Below are 24,707 nucleotides of genomic sequence, written 5' to 3' on the forward strand. Positions count from 1 at the left end.
CGTTCAAAGTTCAATGCTGTTAAATTACGTGGTATAATTCCGTTCAAAGATCAATGCTGTTTATTATTTTCTTTAGGACATAGTCGTTTACATTAAAATGACATCAGTGTGTGAGTATCAGACGGAGCATACGCAGAGCTGTGCCTTAGTAATTTCCAATGGGTGTACAGTTGTATAAAATGCATCGAGAGATCATCAGTTTTGCTATGGGAAAATATTCAATTTCACTCAAATAAAAGATCATTTTCAGGCCATTGTTCTCATCTACACACGCCAGTAACAGTGATTTGCAGAATTATTATTCTATTGCTATTCATGCTACTCATATAACAGATTTCACACTAGTTGTGATTACATTTCGACAAATCAGTCAACACACATCAATTTGAGGAAAATTATTTATTTCTAAGAAATGCACAGTATAGAAAATACACCAGTTCATTTCCCAAACAATCTGTCATTCAAGTAAAAAAAAAAAAAAAAAAAAAAGAGAGACATCTGTAAACACCCTTCAAAATTAGGTAATTCCTTACAGATTGACACTTAAAAAGACATGGCCAGCACATTTATATTTAACAAGAAAAAAAAAAAAAAAGCAAATAAATATATTTCACATCTAAATGGTTTTGACTACTTAATGACAATGGACTTGCACATGCTTAACTGATAACTGGCATCAATTCTGCACAACAGACACACACACAGAGAGGCATACATTCAGACACACATATACCTGTAGATCTTTAACACCACCACTCACAACTTCACATACTGTAGCCTCGAAAAACACTTTTTAAAAGATAAAACAGCACATGTGAAGACACTACCCCAAAGTACCCACCCCACACCACCCCCTTAGATCCACTACAGTGAGATTTTAATAGCGTACCAAGTCATGAGTCTTGGAAGCTCCTAACATTTTACTTTTAATCCTGCATCAACAAAATACGATATAAAACGTAGGCAGCTATTGCTATAAATGTTGGATTCTTGCCAAACGTGTACTCCTGGCACTGAGCGAAAATGTGGAGGTGGGAAGCATCAACATCATGTAGAGTACATAATGTTGGTGTCAAGATGTCATATGTTATGATTCAATGAGATATTTTTTTTTTTTTTTTTTTTGCCAGGGTTATACAGTATTTTTTAAGTCAAGGAGCAAAACCACAACTTTTACTATTTCACTAAAGACGCTATTGTTGCTGACATAAGCTCAACTGGTAAAAGTGATGGAATCACCGGACCCCGCTGAATCCAGATTCGCTCATTGAGGTAGATTGACTTACTGCCAAACAGATTGAGCAATAAAACAAAAACAACAGTGGTGGCAACTTCGAGGTCAAAGTTATCGAAGATCGAATACCCCCCCCAAACCAATAAATCCAAGTCCAAGTTCACGCAAAGTGACTTAATCAAAAGAACCTCCTTTAAAAGAGGAGCTCCTCACAAGAAATTTACCACAAATTGACGTAAACTTGTTTCAGATGCAACTCTGTAAAAACAGTAGCGGAAAATACCCGTACAAAGTGTGATCCCTGAGAAGAGGAAGTAAATTCCAGAAACAAATGCAGAAAGACCAGACTGTGCAGCTCACATCAAACACCAAATGTCACACTACATGTTCCGCGTTTACTCTGCAACCTTCTAACGGCAGGCAGGATGTCACGCATTAAATCATTCCCTTCATTACAGATGAAACTACTCAAAAATGGCTTTGCTAATAGATTTGTACTTACACATATACACAAATGAGGATTTACTATCAAAACTAAAGACTATCCAAGGCCACTCAGTTTCAGGAGATTTCGTCTAAGAAAGCCACAGTGCATAATGGAGTCAGGTACAAGCCGATACAAGCAGCGTTTTCTCGATTTGCCAGTGAAGGAGCTATTAATAGAAATAGTGTATTTATTTCCTTGAGGGTTAGTTCACATAACTCTGTATCTGAGTGGAAATGGTTAAAAGTGGGTAGAAATAATTCGGTTATTCATCCAGATTCTTTGACTCTCATTCACAGCGAGTGTGCTTATCCATGAAACATTCACTCGTACATTCAAAAAAAAGAAACCAAGACAACTGGACCTGTAATTTGTCTTGGCCAGAGAGGCCTCTCACGGTACCCTCTACTTCCTTTACAGTACCTGAGTTTGAACAATTTGAGTCAGTAGATAATGGCACAATATAGAAAGGCTTGGCCCCTCTCCCCGTAAATATTTTTGATTGTTCACAGTGGACAGGGCAGACCAATGGTAAAAAGCAATAAAGTGGAAGATGTTGTTTCTCAACAACAGTAGTTTGAAAGATCCGCAATCTATACACTTTTGTTCACAAGGGCTCAGTAGGATTAATTTAGTACATTATGATTATTCAGTCCAACCAAAATTGAAAGCCAGGATGACAAATGTGAACAAGTTGCTGGAAATCATGCCTTCTGCAGTCTGTCAGGTGGGTCAGTATGTCTTTCTTTTGGTTCAGTTCGTTATGCCTGAAAGAGGAAGGGGGGCGAAGAGGAACAAATAAGGTTTATCAAGTTAAACATGTAGTGGTTTGTTTGAAGTAAATGATGCAGTACTATTATAATGGGCCCTTTGCTGTCCTCATAATCATCATAAAAATGTAGCAGAGTAACTCAGTGGTCGAACATAAAAAAAAAAAAAATATTGTTCAGTGTGAGCTCCACTTCATTGAATGAAAATATACTTCATTAAAAGCTCAATCTCACCTCCCAGTGATATTCATTCATATAGATGACAATATTATACAGTATTATGAAAAGGAAGATCTACTAGGACCACCATTTGAAGTACAATGTAACAGAAGAACCCCAACACTCACAAAGGCTACAATGCATGTCACACTTACTTGCTTGGTGCTTGATCCACCCGGTGCAGTCATCACGTGTTGCCTGTGATACATGGGAAACAAGTTGACAGTCTTACTGAATCAAATTTAAAAACTTGTGAGAGTCAGTAACGGCTTCACGCGAAACGCACGAAAATATGGCATGACGAGGGTTTTTTAGGGCTGGAGACAAAGGTTATCACAGATGAAACTGGAATTGCCTTTCGAGATTTGCTTCTTTGCTATGAGAAAAGGAAAATCTTTTTACCCTGGGTGTAGGAAGTTTTCAGATGCCAAGCCTCTCTGCTGAATCATCACACTTTGAAAGTGGCCACCAGAGCGAGGGTACATGGCCATGCGCATCTGACCAGGGGAGAGAGGCAACTGCTGGGGCCGCTGAAGAGCCTCCATCAGGTGTGGGTGAGGTCTCTGCACACCAAATCGTCCTGTATCTTGGTATGGTGGTCTAGGGTAAAGGGCTCCATTCCCAACTCCACTGTGGGACGGTGGAGCACCGCCTGGATGCATTGGCGGGTGCACAGTGCGGGTGTCGTACATGAAGCCAGGAACAATGTGTGCAGTGGAGGCGAGCGACTGGTTGCTATGACGGCGAGTGGCGGCGTTGTGGCTATCAAGGTCCAGGATTTCTTTTGGACTTTCAGGCTGCTCCAAGCTCCCCTTAGTGCGACTGCGTTTTGCTGGGCTATCGCTTCCACTGTTTCTGCTTTCCCATTTCCTCTCCTCCAAGCCTCCAGCTTCGGGGGACAACAAACTCACGATCGTGGAGCCCTCAGAGGCTTTTGGTGACACACACCCCTCGTTGGCCTGATTGTTTCCTTTTGCACTGGATGCGGGCAGGTAGGTTGTAGGCAGCATGGGCTGATGAGATGGCTGCCAACCCTCTGAAGGATAAACACCTCTACTGTTAACAAAATTATGGGCCTGCGGTCGGGTGTAGTAGTGTTCCTGCTGGAATGGCGGTGGCGGGTACATGTTGGTGTGGGCATGGAGATGCTGAGGGCCAGGCATGTGAATTGAATACACAGTTCTTTGTTGCTGGTGGTACCTGGAATGGTCTTGGGTACTGTGGAGGGGGTTGAGGTTCTGCGTGTAATAAGGGTGATGTAAAGAATGAGAAACGGGCCTGGTCATGCTTGTCTGGCTATACTGTGGATGTGGAGGGTTCTCTATGGTGTATGAACCCATGTCTCCATTTTCTTGGGAATGAGGAGGCATGGCAGCATTGTGAGGAGGTGCTCGCATTCTTTCTGCTTGCACACCTGGATTACTGCCCACCGTTTGGGTTCCGTGATGGTTTGGACTAAACGCCTGCTGTTGTTTATAAGCAGTATTAGAAAAGTCAAATTTCATAGCATGTGGACCTTCGGTGTCTTGCCAACTTGCAGGTTCGCACTGTGTTTGATCTCCATGCTCTGCTGGGCTTGGCTGGGAGGGTAAATGTGGAGGAGGGTGGCTGGGTGGCAGAGAAGTGAGAGGGGGTGGATGAGGGGCTCCAGGTTGGGTTTTCTGTAAGACACCATGTGAAATGCGACGTATAGAGCTGCTCTGAGTGCTTTGCGTGATATGTGGAGCTTGCAGTTGTGTCACATTCAGGCTGATCTGTGGAGGAGAGTTCTGACAGTGGTTGGGAGCTTCTGTCCTATTTAGAATTCCTTGGGTTGGATGTTGCTGGTGTTGTTTTCGAATATTCTGCTCATGCCGTTGTGGCGAGTTACGGTCGGATGTGGCATTCAAAGATGGTGACGCACACTGCTGAACAAGTGCAGGGCTCTGGAGAGGACTGCTCTGTGCATGCTGAGTAGTAGTAAGTGGATATGGATTCTTGGAATTCTTATTACTAACATGGAAGTGCAAGGGCACAGAAGTGGGACCATTATTTTGAAGTTGGCCACCTACTTCCTGCATAAGGCACTCGGCTCCACTCTCTGACTTCCGTTTTTCTCCAGACACATGTTCCTGAGGTCCTTGAGGGCTGTGCAATCCCTCTGCTCGCCCACTGTGGTGTTGAGTAGGGTTTGGAATGGATGGGTGCTCTTGGTTAACTGAAACAGTGTTCTCTGATGAAGGAGGTTCATTGGAAATATCTTTGATACTCGCTTTGTTTTCGGGTGGTCCTGTCAACAAAAACGGAATGGACATAAACACAAGTGCAAGATGATCACCATAAAGTATTAGATGATCACCATAAAGTATGTCTCTCATCTGTCATATTTTATACATTTTATGTACAGAGCAATCAAAGTTAGAGATCATATGTCTAAAAATACATTTAACAATTTACATTTGTATTGCACTTGAATAATTTCTTTCTTTTTACATTGTGGACTACTACCTCATCACCACACCCTTGATTCATTGATGCAGTCAGATACCGTGCAACCTTGTTATTGTTCTTGGCAGCAACGTGTATTGCAAGTTCTTTCACATGCAATATTAAAAAAGTAAGAAAGAAATTAATCTTTCTTGGTAACATCTACATTGTGTTTTAGGGTCTGTACAAAGCTATGTGCACAGTAGCACTCAGCAATTGCCAAACCTCAATTTAGTTTTTCTAATTTAACCCAGGTTCAAGCTATGTACTTGCACAGTACTGCCTTAGTTCCAGTTCATGTATACTGTGTAAAAGACTTTCGTGTATATATATATATATATATATATATATATATATATATATATATATATAGGATTAAAAATGCAATAAATTACACAATTACATTAGTAATACGTAATTCTTGAGTTGACTATCTGAATGACCATAACTGGTGACATGCCAGTTATTTTGTACTCTACAAGCAAAGCGCAAGGCATTCAATCGAGCTTTTGAATACTCAATTTAGCTCTTACTGTGAGAAATAATTTTAATTGAATGGACAAATGCTGATGACCTAAAGCTGTTCTGAATTGTTACTGTAAAATACCAGTTTAGATCGTTTTCAGGTTATAAGCAGCAGCGTAAACAACAAAAAAAAAAAAAAAGAACTTGGGTCGGATGTACCTTTGGGCTGAATGTCTGTCTGTGGGGAAGACTGGCTGTCTGGCCCTTTGTCTCCAGCAGGACGCAGCAGCTGAACCTCAGGGGCTGGGGGAGGCTGCTGAGAGGGACAAGTTGGGACACTGCCAACCCCTGAGGGGGGCTTGGACTGTTGAAAGTGGCCCATGTCGCGATGGGGGGAACCAACGGGAGGTCTGGATGAGGCAGACAGCTGCTGTAGAGCTAGCATTTCTGGGCTTTCCAACATAGAGGCTAACCGCATCTTGGTGGAGGAGTCCGAGTGGGTTAAGGGAGGGCGTTGCTGCACGGGGCCTGGGGGGCTGGCCACCGCTGCTGACTTTTGATATTGTGAATTTAGAGGAGGATGGGGATATCCGGCAGCTTCCGGCCATGGTTTATGTCCGACTGGAGGTGGCACTCCTCCATAACTCAGGTTGTGCTGGTTGACCAAACTAGGGTCTTCTTGCATGTGCATTCCACTAGGTCTCTCTGGACAGTGGTGATTCAAACTAGTCCACATGTTAGAGCGTACCATAGCTGGAGAGCTCATGCCTGTGTAATTGTGCTGTTGAGGCCCTGACAACTGGTTCCCCATTGGGTGCATCGTGTGGCTCTCCGGACGGTAATGGGCTGGGTATATGCTGGCTTCAGGAGGAGGTCTCAGTTGAAGGGCCATTGGACGGGGGCCCAGAGATGGGCCATGTGTTGGACCCATATAGGGGTGCTGCTGCTGGTGGGGAAGAGGCTGGTTACCATCAGGGCCTATTGGATACCTATGGCCCATAGGATGCTGAAAGTAAAACCGAAAAACGAACATGTTTTAAAACTGTATATGACGGCTTGAACTAATCGAGTAGTTCAAGAATTATTATAGTTTACAATTAAAAGTTGACAAATTACGAATGATGCATTTTTGGGCATCTTGTATTCCAGTGGGCCAATTCATAGAGGACTTTCAGCTTACCTTTCTATTACTTCTAAATTTTGGAATGATGTTAAAAACTTTGTACTCTCTAGAACTAATACATGTATACACATTAGAACCAAAGATGTTACTACCGGTTTGGAATCTGAGAATACACCACTTAAGCATGTTGTTAATGTTCTACTGGGTTCCATATTCACAAAGCAAACTTTAATAATTCATCTCCACTTCTTCCTATTTTTTTTAGTCTGAGCTGATGTTGATTTACCATTAATACTAAATAAAAAGCTTGAATATAAAAGAACCAACACACTGGGACGACCTGACGTTTTCCACATAAATATGATATACTATAAATGTACAAGGACTGTGTACCTGCATGTTCAAGTCGTGCTGCATACGATTCAAGCCAGGGCCTCCATGCCTTGGAATGTGACCTGGGTAGGCAAAACGGGGATCCATGCCCATTCTATGAGCATACATGTGAGGACCATGAGGACGATGTAACTGGCCGGATGAAAAGAAAATGTAAGTGGCAGTTTTTGGAAACAAATCAAATCAAACATTGATACGGATCAAAATATACCCGTTGTTCTGGATGGTACATGCCCTTGATGTCGCCATGTCGGTGCTGCTGGCTTGGAGGAAAGCCCCAATGAGAATGTGTAAGTGGTCGAACTGGCTTGAGAACCTGGTCCTCCAACAGCATTTGGCCTTTGCCGCCCTGCACACTTCGTTTACGCTGAACATCCTGAGTTGCCTTGATTAGACTTTCAGGTCCCAAATGTTTGCTGCTACGACTTCGCTTTTTCTCCTTGCGCTCCTTGTCTTCTTTGCTGATGTAGAATTCTTCATCAGTATCACCCTCCTCTGATGGCAAGTGTTTTAATTGGGCCCGGTTAAAACAGCGTTCGAGAGACTGTGCCATCACAGTGTATTCTGGGGAGGGGAGGGGGGGCAAAATTTAGACTCACAAAAAAAAAGCATGTAGATCAAACAAATACACAACAGCTCACAGATTCTCCTGCACACAAACTGTTTTCAGGCCAATGCTGATCATTCCCAATAGGTCAGAGGGCATATGTTGACCCCTGCTCTTTCTATCAACTCCCATCTACTGTGGTCCGTCACCACTCCTACTCACCCCCATCCCAAGGGAAAGTACTCCCCTAGGATGAATAGCTCTAGAAGGGGGCTTAGGAATGGAATGTTTCTCTGGCACTGCAGGGCTCAGCTCCTCCTGAGCATTGGAGCACTGCTCAATCATTTCTCATTAATCACTGTCAAGGCTGCACTGGACCGAGCCCATTTCAACGTTGAGTATGTTTCTTTCTTTTGGGCTGTCATATCCAATTCTGGTTGGTGTGGTGTGGGTAATTGAATAAAAAGTAATATTTACCACTATCTTCTCCGTTGTACTCAATACAGTTTTTAAATATGAGCTTCACATCAGAAATAAAGTCCTCCTTTGCAACATATTCTCCATCATTGAGTTTCCTCTCAATGGTGGAAAGGTCCATGGGAGTCTTGAGGTGAAAAGAAAAAAAAAATACAATGAATAAAGAAATTATTTTTTTTGAAGAACCGACACATTCTACATTCACGTGATCACGATAGGGATTTTGTACCTGTATTATGTCATGGTAATTGGGGGCATAGGAGTCATCCACAGGTTCTAAGAAAGGCCAAGCATCTTTGTGAGCCTTCAAGGCCTCCAGCACTAAGAAGGGAGAGTAGAGGTCAGAGATGACAATCGTTCAGAAACTCAGCGAATTCCCTGGAAGCATACCTTTGTATAAACCCGTGTAGTCATCTTCCATGTCAAAGCTGAAAGACATCACATTGACACTCCAAGTTATTAATATTCAACTATTCAATATGCAAATGAATAATTTGCAACATAAAATCCTCATACAATTCTTTAGTAGTCCGTGTTCTGAGAACTGGTGAAGATGGCTCTAAATTCATAAGTTCTGGTGGGAGGTCTTTCCCTACAGACAACAGGTAGGCCTTTTCCTCTCGCATCTTCCTTCTCCTGGCCCGCTCTAAAACCGAGAGAATGTCATAAAAGAGTGAGAGAAAGAGAGAGGGAGCGAGCGAGCAAAAAATGCAATCAGCATAGGGCCGAGAGAGAGAAAGAGTAACAAAGAGAGGAACAACCAACGGGCACATCAGAGAAATAATGACAGCTGAACAAAGGCAAAACATATTTAGCCTTTAGCATCTTGACATCACATGCTGAAAATTGAGGCTGCAGAAAGGGTAAGATGCCTTGGCCATTGCCGTAAGAAGTGGCTCAGATTATATGGAGCCCAGATGGAAAAGGAACAAAATCAAACGAGCAAATACGGAGCAGAGCTAGTCCATGCATCGCCACTTTTTTTCTTAACATGAAAGACATCCCAGCCCAGTCCCCCCATCGTTTGGATTAAAGATGTTCGAGGGAGGATTCCACATGTGTAATCCACACAGAACAGCCCAAATCTAGCTGTTGATCTATAATACATTAATAAAGCTGCTCAACTCAAACACAATCAGGTCTTTAACAATTGACAGATGACAGAGAGAGGCAGAGTGATCATGTAGGAGCATGAATTTTGCCCGTTTCAATCTTTAGTGCATAACACTATCTCACAATGAGCCGATGGTACTGTACTATCCTTTGACGGCTTTTCAAGCTTCAAAGTTAGACAAAAAATTAGAGTGAAGGACATGTGGAAGCCTTCTTGAAGGGTGCTCTTGATCTATTTGTTACAATTACACCAAGGCGGCCTAGTCATTGATGATGATAGGTCTATGACGAAACACTGTGAAATCATTGCTTCAAAATTTATGTTTGGCATCAATGTTCATTAAAATGACTCCACAAGTAAATGAACTTCATTCTGAAAACTCTTATATCGACAATGGCTTTGGCTTCTCCCCTTCTGTGTTCCAACCATCGTACCCTCCACAGCTTTGATCTTCTCCATTTTCTCTCGCTGTCGTTGTTCCTGCTGAAGCCTTTGTTCTTCTCGCCTCTGTTCGGCCAGCAAGACCTGCCTGTCCAGCTCTTCATCATTTCTCTTGTCAAACTCAACTGTGGCATCCACATTATCCTGCGTAGAAAACACCAACATCAGAGACTGACAGACAGCGGCTCTATTCACAAGTGGACAGCATGCAGAGGAAAAAAATGACAACAGTATGACAAAGGTATACTCCATTACTGCTGCGGTAGAGAAAAATCACACATGCCTCCTCTTGGCTCATGTGTTTTTCAGAGAAACGCTGTGATGCACGGAATGGAGTTGGATCCTCAAGCTTCTGTTTCTGCTCGCGCTCCTGAAACAAGAGTTAAACGTTCAAGACTGTTTTTAGATTGTATTAGATGTTGAATTCATGATTAAAGTAAAGTATTGGAACAGCAAGGTCTATTTGTTGTTGTTGTTGTTGTATACTGAAGACATTTGGGCTTCAGATCAAAAGATGAATATGAGACTTAAGTTTAGAAGTCTTTAGAAGAAGCGATGTGGCCCGCGACAACAAAATTAGTTTGACACCCCCCCCGATTTAAACGGTACAAAAGTACTATTACAATATTACAACCTGCCAAGGGATGACAAATTGAAACTAGCCAACCGGGATTATCCAGCATCCTTTCATGGTTCTCTTTTAAATAAATAAAATGGAAAAAACAAACCCGACCATATACTGCTATTTAAAGAGCGATATTGCTCCATTCTGTGATCAAATAGGTTATCGTTTACACAAATCTACTGATCAATCCCCCAAATCCTGATTTGGTACTATAGCCTCATGAAAATACCAGGAAATAAGATCAACAAACAAGTTATTGAGCCTTCAAGATGAACAGAAAACCACACAAGAAAGATAACTGTGAGGCCCCGGGGATTTGGGTGAAGGAGCCACGAGTATTGAGAGGTCACTGGCTTTGGTTTTTCCTCCCCCTTCTCTCTTAAGATGCCAACATTCCCTCACATCTCCCTGAGGGTGACAGCCAAGCTGTATCAGACAAATATGTATCTATATCGAACCGTGTCCTCCATACAAAGAGAGTGAGTAGACTCCTGTCTCCTAGATTTTAGATTGCAAAATACACACAACTTGCAGAAAAGTAACAGCAAACTAGTAGTATTTTATTAAGGCTTAAATACACCCATCAAAACCAGTCATATCTAAGTGAGTCTGTACATAGTAACTAAGCCAAAGTCAAGTCTCTCAAAAGTCTCTCTAAATTGAGAGACACTGTGCATCTCTTTGTCAATTTTCATCAGAGAACGAAGACAAACCTGTCAATTCACAAGTCAGTCAAAGCAGGGGCTTCTTATGAAGTGCATTTAGAGACATTTAAAAACTGCACATATGCAGGTGGGGGAGTGGAAACACCAGAGGAAGACAATGAAGGATGTGTGGGGGTGTGCATGACCAAAAAAAGGAAGCAAGCACAAAAACAAAAGCGGCTGTTCCAAAACTGAGCAAGTCTGCTCTGTTGTATTGCTGCCTCTTAAGTAAAGCATTGGGGAAATGCCACAAATCATAATAATCCTAAAAATATATATACAATTACTATATGATATACTGTAACTTTAAAACATAATACACATATAATATGACATAACATAATAAACTATGGCAAACACCATTGACTGTTTTATACATTGAAGAAGCACAAGCAAGATGACCTCCAGTGTAACCACTTAGGCTGAGAGGATCTCGCAGCACAACAAAGCTGTCATTCAAGAGGCTTCATCCTGCCTCAAGGTGAGCCTCTGCCTGCTGTCACTGTCCATAAAATGACTGTTGACTGCAGCTCAACACACATGGATTGAAAAAATATAAGACTCTGTACTTGACAAGTCTGCATGTGTCTAACCGCCCTCACCCTTCCCAATAACAACTTCCCATTATGCATGTGCAAACGTAGACCAAAAAAGTATATTCAATAAAGAGAGGAAGAAGTAGTACTGCATTCATGGATTGCTGCAGCTGACTGAGCAACACTGTGGCTAAATTTGGTTATTTGGTGATTTTTAACTTGGTTGACAAGGCAAAACCTAATACATATGGGACTAAAAAGACTAAAGCCATCTTCAAAATTCTAATACAATCTAAAACAGTACTGTACTGATTTGACATGAAAGAAAATAAGGGAGAGGACATAAAGCCTTCATTATCTCATAAAATCTAAAACAGTACTATACTGACTTGACATTAAAGAGAATACGAAAATAAGTCAACATCTCTTTACAGAAATAGAAAGAATTAAAAATAATTAGGGCAGTTGATAGGATCGGCTGATTGAACCAGAAAAACATGATTTGAAGAATTATATTCTCTTTGGTTAATATTAAATGATACTCAGTTATCGAGACGCACTGAAGAGAATCCTGAGAATGTGTTCCATTATGATGTTTTTGACCAGCCTATATAATGTGATTCAAGAACATTTTTAGTATGTGCCAAGTGCACAGCAATGAAGTACCCGTACTCCTCTTTTAAAAGTCAGCTGCGAATGAAGGAGCTCTTGAAAACGAGATTATTTTTCATCTCCTAGCTCAGTGTAAAGAAGCTCACTTTCCGTGGCAGCAGTTGGAGGTACTTGCATATAGTATGATGGGAATGGACAGGTGCAAAATACAGGACTGGTGTGTGTAGCTTTAAATTGTGTATGTAGCTCACTGTCGTGCAGTATGTTGCATTCCTTTTGAATGAATAATTGAACGGCACATTTTATTTGCCTCAAGTAGACCTTGAAGCGCTGCATAGCAGGCTTTTGAGCTCATTGATTGTGGCGCTTGTAAGGTTGTAATTCAAAATCAGGACCTTGGATCCGAAGACGATCAGCGAGTTAGAGAAAAGCACCGGCAAAAAATATGTCCTTTATCCCACAAACTCACGAACGTCTTTCATGTTATTTGCCAAGAAATGTAACCAGTTCACATATAGTAACTATGAACATAAATACAGATAATATTCAATTGTCATATGAATGCTTAAGAGTACAGACCTTGTGAAACACTAATGGTAAACAAATAATATTGATTCTTTGGTTTCTTACCTTGTGTTCAATCATGCTGCGTATCTCAGGCAGAAAATTCTGGCTGATGACACGGTAGAGATGGCGGTCTTGGGGAGACAGTTTATCCTTAATGCTTTCTGCCAAGTTAAACCACTGTTCTTCTGTTTCGCACACAAGGGACCAGGTACCTCGCTTACAACCTACTGGAAGCCAAAAGCACAAAGGCATTTTTTCACATTAAGGCGTTGGTAAAAACAGGTTCCAAAGAAACAACAACAAATGCATCGTTGTTAATGGACTGCACGTATGTATTTCACCTTTCGCAGGAGCTATATCATCCATTCCATTTTCTGTATCCTCTTCACTTTCTGCCTCACTAAAAAGACAAATATGACACAGCAAGTGAGAGGATTATCATGCAACAGTGATTGAGAAATCTGGCAGATTTTCATTAGGTCAAGTAAATTTGCCTGCAATTTCTATCTAATTCCTTTTTTTAATGGTTTACATTAACTGCACAAACTCTTGACAAAACTTGTGCAATCGATGGCCACGTGGCAACTGACAGCTGTGGAACCATCAGCAGCAGTTTCCTTTAGACAAAGCTATGCAACAAGATGTACAAGTTCTGCCTGTTATATCGAAATAAACAATTTTAAAAAAATCACCTTAGCTCAGAGTCTTCCAATCTTTTTTTCTTTGGTGGTCTTCCTCTTTTCTTTTTCTCTGTTAATGTTAACTCGGGATTTTCACTGTAAGGAAGACCGCATCAATTGAATTTAATCCTTTAAAAGCCTAGGTCCCAATATGATCAATTGGTACGTATTTAAATTACGACAACAGCGGAAATTAATGACCTGTTTTTCATTAGGAAAAGGAGACTACGCTGAGGCATTTACCTGATTTTCTCCACTTTTCCCATGAATATCTCTTCTTTGTACATACGGGTGCCATAAAAATACCAGTAGAGGGCTCCATTTCCATCTTGCCCAAGGGGTTCTACCCGCAGACTGTCTGCATCCAGACCCTGATGGGAGCCAAGGAAACTATTAATTCACTCTACACATAATTTGGTCCTTGCAGTCCTTTACAGAAGTGGATGATAATAATAATGAAATAATGAAATGCATGTAGGAGACAATACTGAGAAGGAACATTTTCTACATGCCTGCCATGGCAAAAATGTTGCATATAATTTACAATCTTTTCAAGGCAAAATAATGCTCAAAGTTTCAAAAAGCAACTAAGTGTTGATAGAAAATGAACATGTAATGATTTGTCCTTGGATGTTTCTGTACGTGTACACGCTTGGAACATATTTGCTGTTACCACTATATTACTGTAAGCAAAGCTCATTGTTGTTACTGAAAAAACTAGAATAAAAAAAAATTAACTTTTTAATTGTGGTTCAACATATTTTAAAAAAATTGATGACAAAAAGATTGTACATGAATTTGTGCTGGCCTGGTTGGGGAGCCTACGTGGGGGCCTGATACAATGCCTCGGTGGTCCTGCCAGTTCCCTCACCTCTATTTTGTATTTGTATCTTGGACGGCTGAAATGCTGTGGGCTGGAGCGTATACTATACTAAATATTAAGTACCTCAATCTATCTTATATTTAAAAAAAACTACTAATATAGACTTTACCAGCTGGTTTGATATCATATTCGACAGCGTGGCATTTTTATGACCTTCCAAGTACTAACATATTGCATTAACTGATTGTAGTTTTTGTGGGGGCGAAAACGCATGAACTGATTGAGTGTAGTTTTTGTGGGGGCGAAAATGCATGAACTGATTGAGTGTAGTTTTTGTGGGGGCGAAAAGGACACGCAGAACTTTGAAAACATGACAAACATGTTGTGGTTTTACCTTCAGCAGGTCAAAGACATCAGCAGCATCCAGCCGATAATCGCAGAGACGGTGCAGCAGTTCAACCTGAGTGCGAGGGGGCAAGTTTTCAAAGGACTCCTCCCGAAGTGGATTGGGCTTCCCCTCTTCAAGCTCCCACCTGTAGCTGATGATGTCATCCAGGTATCTGCTGAATGCCTGGGGACTGAAGTGCTTAAGGATGAGTATGGGATTTATTCTTTTTCTCACAGTAAGTGCTAACTACTGATGTGGAATATCGGCTCCGTGACCAATAAGGCCTTTCGTATTTCTACATAGACCAATCCAATAATGCCTTGCTTTGAACAAAACACAGTCACAAGAAAAGCCACTCTAAGAATTTCTTTTTTTTTTGCCAAAGCCTTCCAGCATCAAGAAGGATACGTGTGACTAACCAATGGGGTTTTATGACCTGTTCATCAAACCAATGTCTTTTTTTTTTTTTAACCAGTTCATTAATGTAATCCTGCTTATCATGTGAACTGATAGTTCACTAAAAGGTGCGTTTATGTATATTCAAAAATAATAAAATGAAGGGAAGAGTTGCTGGCTCCTCCACCAACTGAAATCCGACTTTTCAAACACGGTTGTTTGTAATATTTTCAAGAAGAATATGCCTTCAATTAGTATCAAAAGGTTTTTGGCAATGAATGCCACAACGTGTGACCTTAGTACAGTGAAAAATTGCAGCACGGTGCATCATTCAAGTTCCCCATCCCCGACTTGCACCATTGCTCTGCCTAATTTAATAAAACTGGTAAATTGATTGAAATATCTTTTTTTTTCCGAGTTGGATTGGCAAACGTTACGGTTCAGGCGTACCCGATTAAACGCTACCTTTTAGTTCCAACTCAGAAGAAAAGAACAGGGCCTTGGGGCGGGGGTGAGCATCTTTGCAACATAGAGAAAGAGGACCAGAGAAAAAAGGCTTATCTTGAAAGAGCAGTGTGCACTTTTCAAACAGCTGTAGGCACCCCTTCTCACTAACCCCATCTCGCTCTTCCTTTCTGTCCCTTGTTCTCGCCAAAAGCCTCCCTCCCACCTTCCCCCGCTCCGGCAGAGCGTTTAACACGTGTGGATGAAAAGGGCAGCTCTGTGAAAGGCCAGCAGTGAGCAGGCAGCCCCAGGATGCCAGCGCCTGTCCTGTCCAATAAAACAGGTTGTCCTACACTTGCTGCTTGCCTGGGTGGAGAAACTGGCTCATGCTTGCCTCTCTGTTTATCAGTCTGCTGGTACCATTATACTTTGAGTAGACAATATTTGTAAGAGAAACTCCATCTGGGCATGAATCCTTGACTGTGTTGGAGCGATACTCACCGATAATTACCTTGTTCCATATTTGAGAATTCATCGATGCTATGTTTATAAATCCAATAAGATTATAATGTAATTTTGCATCAGACGTTGCGTCAAAATATGGGGTGACTTGTTAGTGAGGCATTGGACTGGTGAATCTTTTTTTTTTTTTTTTTTTCTATTTCAAGGCACACACATTTGTTCCATAAAACAACAACAACCCTAAAAAATAATATAAAAATGAATCACCTAAAATGGGTAGAAATAACTAAAATATTGGATTTGTTTTGGGCTTCCTCGAAACATTATAACCACGCGTCTTTACACCAATACATAATACATCGTGCATTAATAATACAAAATAGAAGAATGAAGGTGCTACGTCTAAGATCATTTTACCGATAAATATATTTTCGATTAAATCTTAACATACGTAATGTCAGTGCGCTGGTAACATCCCTGCAGTAGACAAGCGATAAGATCCCCGAGGAAGTTCAAGTCCTGTTCTGAGAGCGCTTTCTCCAATTCCTAGGATACAGAAAAACAAACAAATTAGCAATCATTGTAAAACATTACAGTAGAAACTACAAAAACCAGCTCTGTTGCTAACAGACCAAATTCATACTAGTGCTTGAGATAAAGAGATCACTGTCACATATTCATCCTGCTTCCCGTTTGTTAATCTGCTCGTCTATGATACTCGCTTTTACAGCTACATAAGGGTTGCAAAGTTTTAAAGCTAACAGGCTGTAACAAATTGATTTCAGATTTATTGTAGATGTCAGAGCCAGCCAACGCTAGATGAGCATTTCTCGGGGCACGGTAATATACATAGAAAGTCAATGATGCTCGCATACATAGGCACAAATTCATGCTGGGCAGCGCGGGCGATGCGTTTAATGTGACGCAAATGGCACCGACAAGGTCGCTTACGTACTTCTATTGGGAAAATCAAACTCGAACACGCATCACATCGCGACAGCCAATTGGTGCCAACAATTTAGTTAGTACGTCGTGCGTGCCTGCGTGCGTGCTACACCTAAAGCCAGATAGAGGGTGGGAAAATAAACATGTCATAATTGCAGTCGGTGTAAACTGAGAACTATATACACACACACACACACACAACATGGCCAGCTTTCAAGCCACCTTTTTTCTGACAGCTCTCATGGAGAAACAATTCTGGGAGCTAGAGAATTGAATATTGAATACAAAATTCAATTGAATTCAATTTTATTTGGATTTAAGTTGATTAAAAAACATGTTTCCACAATTACTGTTCACTCCCCAATTATTTGTGTTTTTGTGGTATGTTTTTGTGATTTAAAAAGAAACTTAACAGTAAAGCAATATCACAACGAGAGATTTCTGGTCATTGATTTCACAAGTAAAAGCAGATGTTTGCAAATTCTTATTTTGATTAAACACAAATGATGAATCAGCTTGCGTTCAGGAAAGACTAGAAAAATCAGATAATTATCAACTTTGAGAGCTTGAAATCACAAGATTTGGACAAGCTTTAGTTAAGTCTCTAAACTATTACCCAATTATAAAAATATGAGGCAATTTATTTGTCGATTAATTCGTTAAGTCTGACATTTAATGGGAGTGATTTCCTGTAAAACAGCATTAGTAGCGATGTGGAAGTAGTGGCTACCCTAACGGCAGACAGTTTCCATGTCACTACTGTTGACAGCTCAACTGGGGTTCACGTCACTAATAGTTGGCGTGTGAAGGTGGGAAGGGGGAAGGGATGCCTGCTTGTTGTGTATGGACTCCTCCATTACTATGCTTTGATTCTTTCTCCCCCAACACGTCCCATTCACTGGTTCCTGCTAGATTACTCACCTGACGAAACCTCCACCCCCGCATGGAAACGCGTGACAACCATACATGCGCAATGACAAAAACCACAAGAAAATGTTGAACATTTCTTGATCAAGTGTGAATCATCTCTATTGCATAGTTGTTGAGACACTGATGCAAGCCTGACAATGGTAAATTGCCAGATTAGTCTTCTTTAAAACATCTGTCAAAGCCACTTCCACACCTCTGGCGCAAGCACGGTGTTGGTGAGACCATCAATCTGTGGGACACCTTCTGCTCATTAAGTCAGAGAATGACGAGTTAATATTGGGGTCTGTAATAAGCCCCTTTTACACGGTCTGTCAAAGGCATCTTGTCTTTTTCCTGAACAGCTCAAGCAGAATGGACCATTTCCTGGCTTTGTAGGTGGTACCAGAACCGTATCAAAGACAAGGTGGTGCTGAAGTCCTAAAAGGTATTGGCAAGTTTTAAGTGTGTGGTAAAGAAAACAAGTCTATTCAATTAGACTGATCAAACGTCGATATTAATAATCAATACTCAAAACAAAATAATGTTGCCGATAGGTTGAATTGAATAATTAATGGACATACAATATTTCCGCAGTGTACTGCTTGTACAAATGCTTTCTTTGACATGATATTTTTCTATTTCCGGTATGCACGATTGCTGCTAAAACAATGCGAATTCCTCCATTGTGGGACGAATAAAGGTTCTATTATTTTGAATATGTATTATGTTCAGAGACCCTCTCGCCATCTAAGTTGAGGTGGAAACATGGTCAGAATTTATGGCCCAATTGATTACCTGTCCGTAGACATGCCTATGTACTGTAAACTAAGTATATTTCACGTCCATGTTAAGTTTTCCAGACCTCCCATCACATGACTTCCCTCTTATCTCTGCTTTACAACCAGTACCAAAGACAAGTGCCTTTACAACGTTGAAGGGAAGTCGCGCCCAGACTGGAGACAGGGAGAAGGAACCATGGGGAGCTAAGACAATGGGGCCGGCTGAGACAAACCCTAGTGTATGTGCCCCCCTTGCTTCCCCCCCATCTGATGCATGTACTGCTGCTCTCACTTGTCACTCACAACTGGGGGAGGAGGGCTGCAGCCTTTTACAAAGGCCCCCACGACTTCATTGCATACAAGAGAGGGTATTAAAAAGACATGCAAACTGTTTCTTGATCTTTCAGGAGTACTCTTTGTGAGAAACGGATCCCCTAGGCTTTATGAATAGCCTGATGTGGAAAGACGAGTGTGAGTAGTTAGTGACTCACAGGCCATCACACAGGAGATGTGTCAGTCAGTCGGTGGGGTGGGGGGGGAAAGTGAGAGAATTGCCTTGAGAATAGAATATGCAACTATTGCTGACAGAAAGTAAAGGGCATACGGTCGTTTGAGTGTTTAATGTAGACAAGTTTGAGGTGTCTTGAGGCGATTCTTTTGTGCCCACCAAAGCGTGTTTGTCGACGGGGGTAAGACAGCAGCCGACGTCCTGAAACGTATTTGTTGGGGGGAGCCTGGACAGTTCAGGAAATCTCACAAAATTCTTAATGGCCACCACATTGCTAGGCCGCAAAGGATTAAGGCTAAACGATGTATTTGCAGTATGATCGTGATTTGACAAAAGTGCGGTATTGTAATCACAAAGACTGCGGTTTAAATTATCTTATTGGCAGCAGGGGGGGATGCACAGAACTCTTTATGTTAATGCAGCCGTGCTAGCTTTCAGCTTTCTTCAGGACGATTGTTTTCAAAGCTATTAATTGTTTACTATTAATAAAGGTTATCAAATGTCCTGCGGTGTTATGGTCATTTTTGTATCTACGATACATTTGGGATGGAGAGGTGGGCCTCCAATTTGGTCAGGAGCAGTCTTGACTCTATGGCGCTAAAGTGAAATGTATCAGCTTTCTGTCACTAACAAAATTTGGATTCGCCAAGTGACTGAGAACAACCATCTAAGGATTTTCTGAAACGCTTAAAGCTTTATTGTCCCTCCGGGGCTAATCCATTTACCTTGTAGACAACAGAAACAAAGACACACTCACAGGCAGCTTGCACACTTATTTACCAAACCTAATAGCAGCAAAATATACACAATCAGAGGACTCCATGGAAAAATAACAACAAAACCTCCCCAGAAGTAGCAGCTTGCATCCAGTCAAAGTGGGAAGCCTTCACCTTTCAACGGGAAGGGAAAGAAATAACCACCATCTGGGGTTTAGTCATGGTAATGCCAGGGGCTGGGGCTTAGTGATTGGAAAACGTGTTAGGGATAGAGAATAGGATAGGGTCGAGGTTCTGTTAGTGGCTGAGTCCAACAAGTGGATGCAAATAGTGGACTTGGATTGAGGTGCACACATCAAACTGCTGGATGGATGGATGGATGGCGTCCTACATTGTCTAACAATTTGTTACAGTAGCAAGAACTTCAATGAACAGCAATCAATTACCATTATGAGGGAAGCAGCAAAGGTTTAGACGTGGACAGACTATGAAAATGTCTTGTTCGTCAGATTCTAAGAATGCAATCAGATTAAAAATCAAATACAGTGAAACCTCTAGTTACAAATAATACAGGTTCCTCAAAATTTCCTGGAAAAGGAACCACTATTTCTGTCTTGTTTTCATTATAAAAACAGTCTTGACACAAACGAGGGGATGGATATGTGGTGCTTCTTGCAATGTCTACCCATCATTTGCAACATGCATAACGCAACCAACTCGTATCGCTCAACAGCATAAGGCTGATGTTGCATATGTAAGCTGACGTTCCGCTTCAGCATCCTCCATCATCCAATCAAATATGCAGCGCCTAATTCACACTGACTACGGAAGAGATGCCTTACAATGTGTGTACGGAAATTTGCACCGACGACACCGGAAGATCACAGAGGTTCACACTGAAGAGTTGAGTTCAGGCAAGAACAACAGTGTATATAGCGAGCTACTTGTAAACAATAGCCACCCCTTTCATATACATTGATATGCTGTATGGACATCATTCTACCCATGTTCTGTGTTAAGAGTTATTTTGTGTTGAGTTTATTTCAAGCTCTTTTCTTTTGCCTTTTAAATGTCCGACGAGTTTGCAGAACCTTTTGATTTTTAAATATAACCGATCTACCTTGGATGCTGACTTCCTGTCTGGATAGTGTAATTTCTTCAGCTTCATGAAAATACGCAATAGAAACCTTGTGGGACCCTTACGGCACGCCACATACAATCTGCATTGCACCAGACCTGGTGTGAATTGACACACAGACGCCAATACTCTTGTGACGTCCCTACGGTGGCCATAATGCATCATTTTTGCAGTCAGTGTAACCGCGGCTGTGGTTGTGAATGACTCGGTCAGGGGTGTCAAACTCATTTTATTCGCGGGCCGCATTGTAGTCATAGCTTCTTTCGGAGGGCTATTATGACTGTCAACCCAAATAAATGTATGAGCACCTCATTATATACAGTAAAAGCTACAAAAAAAAGTGACAACTCGTTTTCAAATCAGATGATCAAAAACTGGTCAAATATTCAAACGAATTTGATGAACAATTTGTCTTCGCGGACCATATAAAATGATGTGGGGGGCCGTATCTGGCCCCCGGGCCTTGAGTTTGACACCTGTGGACTAGGTGAAAGCAGTCTGAAAAAAATAGACATATTCACAGTGTATGTTATTAATTAAAATGTAGCTTCTCTAAGAAAATAAAACAATTATGTTGGTATCAAAACAGACATCCACGCATATCACGAGGCGGAAGCACTAATGACATCATTTCCCCAATGACAACATCTGCACACTCAGAGGTGAAAGTACTGGTCTCCAGCCATTGTGACCATTTTGAAGTGTCCTTGAACAAGACATTGAAGCCCTAGTTGCTCCTGATGGTGTTAATGAGGAAGCAGTGTGACACGCCTTGAGTACCAAAAGGAAAAGAAATAAAGTCACGATACAAGTGACCTGAATGAAGAAATAATAGGATTGCAGTTGGAGCGGTCACCACCCATCCTTCAGACAAAAGAAAGACTATAAAAACGAATAACTTCCTGTTCCGTTTATTTTGAGTAATTGGTTTTTAATTGAGGAAATTAATCTTGACTTTAGCTGGATCTCTACAAGGTGTAATTTCAAACATAGCTTGTAGCAAATGTGAGTGACATCATGCACACTGTAAAGGCAACATCTGTATGATGCAAAGTACCTTTGAACCTCACAAAGTTACAAACATCTGTACTTCATACATGGGCAATTGGAGGGGAAGATGACTGAAATTGTACTCCTCTATGCAAAGTGACAATATGAAGTTTTTTTTTTTTAATTTGTATTATTTCAATTTTATATTCTATAAACAGCGTCTTGATTGAGTTAAACTATTTTACAACTAAAACCACGCAACTGGGCTTGTCCATATCAAGGTCGAGATAAATGACAGTCATTGTAGAGCGTGTTGCTGTTGACAGCTGCCAAACCGGCTTCACCTGTTACAGGGACGTGGCATTGGATAGAACTCAATTTTATAGACCGAGAGTTAAAAGATTTAAAATTGGATGAGTAAGGATAAATACAATAATCAAATCACTTAAATAAATAATCTGCAAATAATACATAAACTGTTGGTAGTTATTCGTCTAGTCACCCTGTTAAATTGAAAAAGAATCCTTAAATCTAGATTACTGTAGTCCTCCATGAGAGCAGACTAAGGTTGTGTGAACACACTGCACAGGTAAATGTTTATTTTGGTGAGTTGCTAAAAGCTTGCAAATGGTTGTAAAAGGTTGTACTGTATTTCTTGTCACAAAGACATTTGTTTACAACCAGAAAAACTGTTCAGCCCCATTAATACTGATGGCAAATGTCTGGTGAACATCTTTGCGATTCATGCCTGAAGAAAAAAATTGTCAACACTGGGCTGTGCGCAAACACTAGCCAACCTTCACTACTCTGTCAGAAAATCGGGATCTGTTATTTTTTTGGGGACAGTCCAGTTCAAACCAGGTTCCGACGCACGTGCCCTGTGCTGCTTGCTGGTTTATCATTAAACCTTTATAATTTGTCAAGCCACAAATGCATGGGAGAGTGTATTTTCTTTAGTTCTCTATGGTTGCATGATTTCAATGTGGTCTTTTTATTGTCTTTTATGTTGAGCACTTTGAGACAGCTGATTCCTGGTGAAGTACTACAGAGGTCAAATTAAGAATGCAAAATAAACTGGCACCATGCATAGCAGACTGAAGACAGACACCTGACATTTCACTGCTAAAATGGCAAACATTGTTTAGGGGCGTCTCAGCTACCAGCTGATTACGTGAAAAAAAGTATCACCCACCTTTGAACACTTTTTCGAAGCTCTTTCAAGCGTATTGTGCAAACACGTACAGTACACTGTGCTTAGTGAGTCACTATGACGAACGACGGACGAAGGGTGAACCTGAGCATTCCTTCAAAGCAACGACGATCGTTCGTATACAAACTATTTAACCGATCTAAAACGCTGTGTATATATATACACACACACACACAAACACCTTTGAAGTTATTTTTGTAATTGCTTTTGGCGTTTTCGCTCTGGTTTGAAATGACAGGGCAATAAAGGCGTCATGGGGTAACCGTAAAATGATATTTGAAGCCAATCCATTTTCGATTGACTCATCACGCAGTGATCGATGATTATGTACCCTTCAGTGAATAACAGGGCGTCTGTGTATTGAGGCCATGTGATATAGTTGCCAGGTTGTATACATTTCGGGAATTAATTCACATTGTATTTTGGCTCTCAAAGCGGTATTAGCAGGCACACGTAGAATCCAACTCTTTCACTCAATCTTAAACGGGGGGGAGCAAACAATGCCCGAGAAGCATCTGCGTCTCGCTCCCCAAGCCAGATGGCTCACGACCGCAAGACAATAAACTCCAAAACCCACGCCATGAACTTAACTTTAAGTGACAAGACACAAATAAAGGGAGGAAATGTTCTCTGAAGACACTTGTTCTGTATGATGGTTATCACGCTTATGTCGAAAAGTTTCACTTTGTATCGTAAAGCACATCATCACCCCGAAACTAAGATCTTAAGTGGGACTGTTAAGTGTGAACTATATCTGAGTGAACGGATCTTTTAGAATATCAATTAAAGTGGGCACATGAAAGCCTTGAATGACTATAGAGAGCACTACGTAATAACAACAATCTCTTTACTAGGTCTCAAATCTCAATTTGGCCTCTCGATTGACCTTTATTGACGATCGATTAAAAGGTTCACACCTAAGTTTTGGCATTGCTAATCGGTTAGCTAGGTTGTTGCGGAGTCGTAACGTTCACGAGTAGAAGTTCAAAGAACATTGCTAAGGAGGCTAGTAGTTGGTATAGTTGACACAAACAACGTTTAATTTCCACAGTGAGGGCTATGGTGTCACTTCCGTGAAGACAGAAAATCGTTTACCTCGATTTCAAAGTCAGGAAGGTTGAACGCTGCCCTGAACAGTGAGCAGAAGTGGGCTATGGCGGGGACTTCCCACCAAGACTGGACTTCTTCCACAGAAACTGTACATCCCTGGGACATTTTCAGACTGGAGGAATGCTGTCACGTTGATTGCTCACATTAGAAAAGGGTTTGAAGTTCAAAAGTTCAATGAAACACTTCCGACAAAACTTGCTCGCGCAGTCCACTAAGTCCTTGCTTTGCTGCCATTCCGCCTCGCCGGGCTCATCAATCTGTTTCAATCAGTCCGAGCCAAGGCGAACAGATGGGCCGGGCCATACCATTATTCGTCAGAGAGGGGAGAACGTACGATTGGCATTAAAGCTACTACTACAAATATATAAAGCCATTGACTTTTGCTTCAGATATAATAATAGCTTAACTGATTTTACTTAATTTTGATTTAAT

At 41.2% G+C, this 24,707-nt stretch overlaps 1 protein-coding gene across 4 annotated transcripts; it reads right to left on the reverse strand.

Moving 5' to 3' along the window:
• Window positions 1-571: 571 nt before the first annotated feature.
• Window positions 572-24,543, reverse strand: cecr2 (CECR2 histone acetyl-lysine reader). 4 transcript variants are annotated; one of them, XM_085915033.1, is made up of 19 exons: window positions 24,261-24,542; window positions 16,422-16,516; window positions 14,675-14,858; window positions 13,701-13,828; window positions 13,470-13,553; window positions 13,119-13,177; window positions 12,841-13,001; window positions 10,017-10,103; window positions 9,727-9,877; window positions 8,695-8,824; window positions 8,569-8,606; window positions 8,408-8,499; window positions 8,179-8,305; window positions 7,366-7,718; window positions 7,155-7,286; window positions 5,858-6,644; window positions 3,110-4,976; window positions 2,863-2,905; window positions 572-2,485 (listed from the first exon to the last, which is right to left on the reverse strand). In XM_085915033.1, exons 1-19 carry the CDS (start codon window positions 24,378-24,380, stop codon window positions 2,480-2,482), a joined length of 4,644 nt encoding a protein of 1,547 aa, XP_085771159.1. In that variant the 5' UTR covers window positions 24,381-24,542; the 3' UTR covers window positions 572-2,479. The 4 variants fall into 4 exon arrangements, with proteins under 4 accessions (XP_085771159.1, XP_085771158.1, XP_085771161.1 ...); XM_085915032.1 differs by having other exon boundaries at window positions 12,841-13,004; XM_085915035.1 differs by lacking the exon at window positions 13,470-13,553 and having other exon boundaries at window positions 24,261-24,543.
• Between the last annotated feature and the right edge of the window lie 164 nt (window positions 24,544-24,707).

Source organism: Syngnathus leptorhynchus, chromosome 6 (assembly GCF_054491065.1).
Source record: "Syngnathus leptorhynchus isolate UIUO chromosome 6, UIUO_Slep, whole genome shotgun sequence".
Taxonomy (NCBI): domain Eukaryota; kingdom Metazoa; phylum Chordata; class Actinopteri; order Syngnathiformes; family Syngnathidae; genus Syngnathus; species Syngnathus leptorhynchus.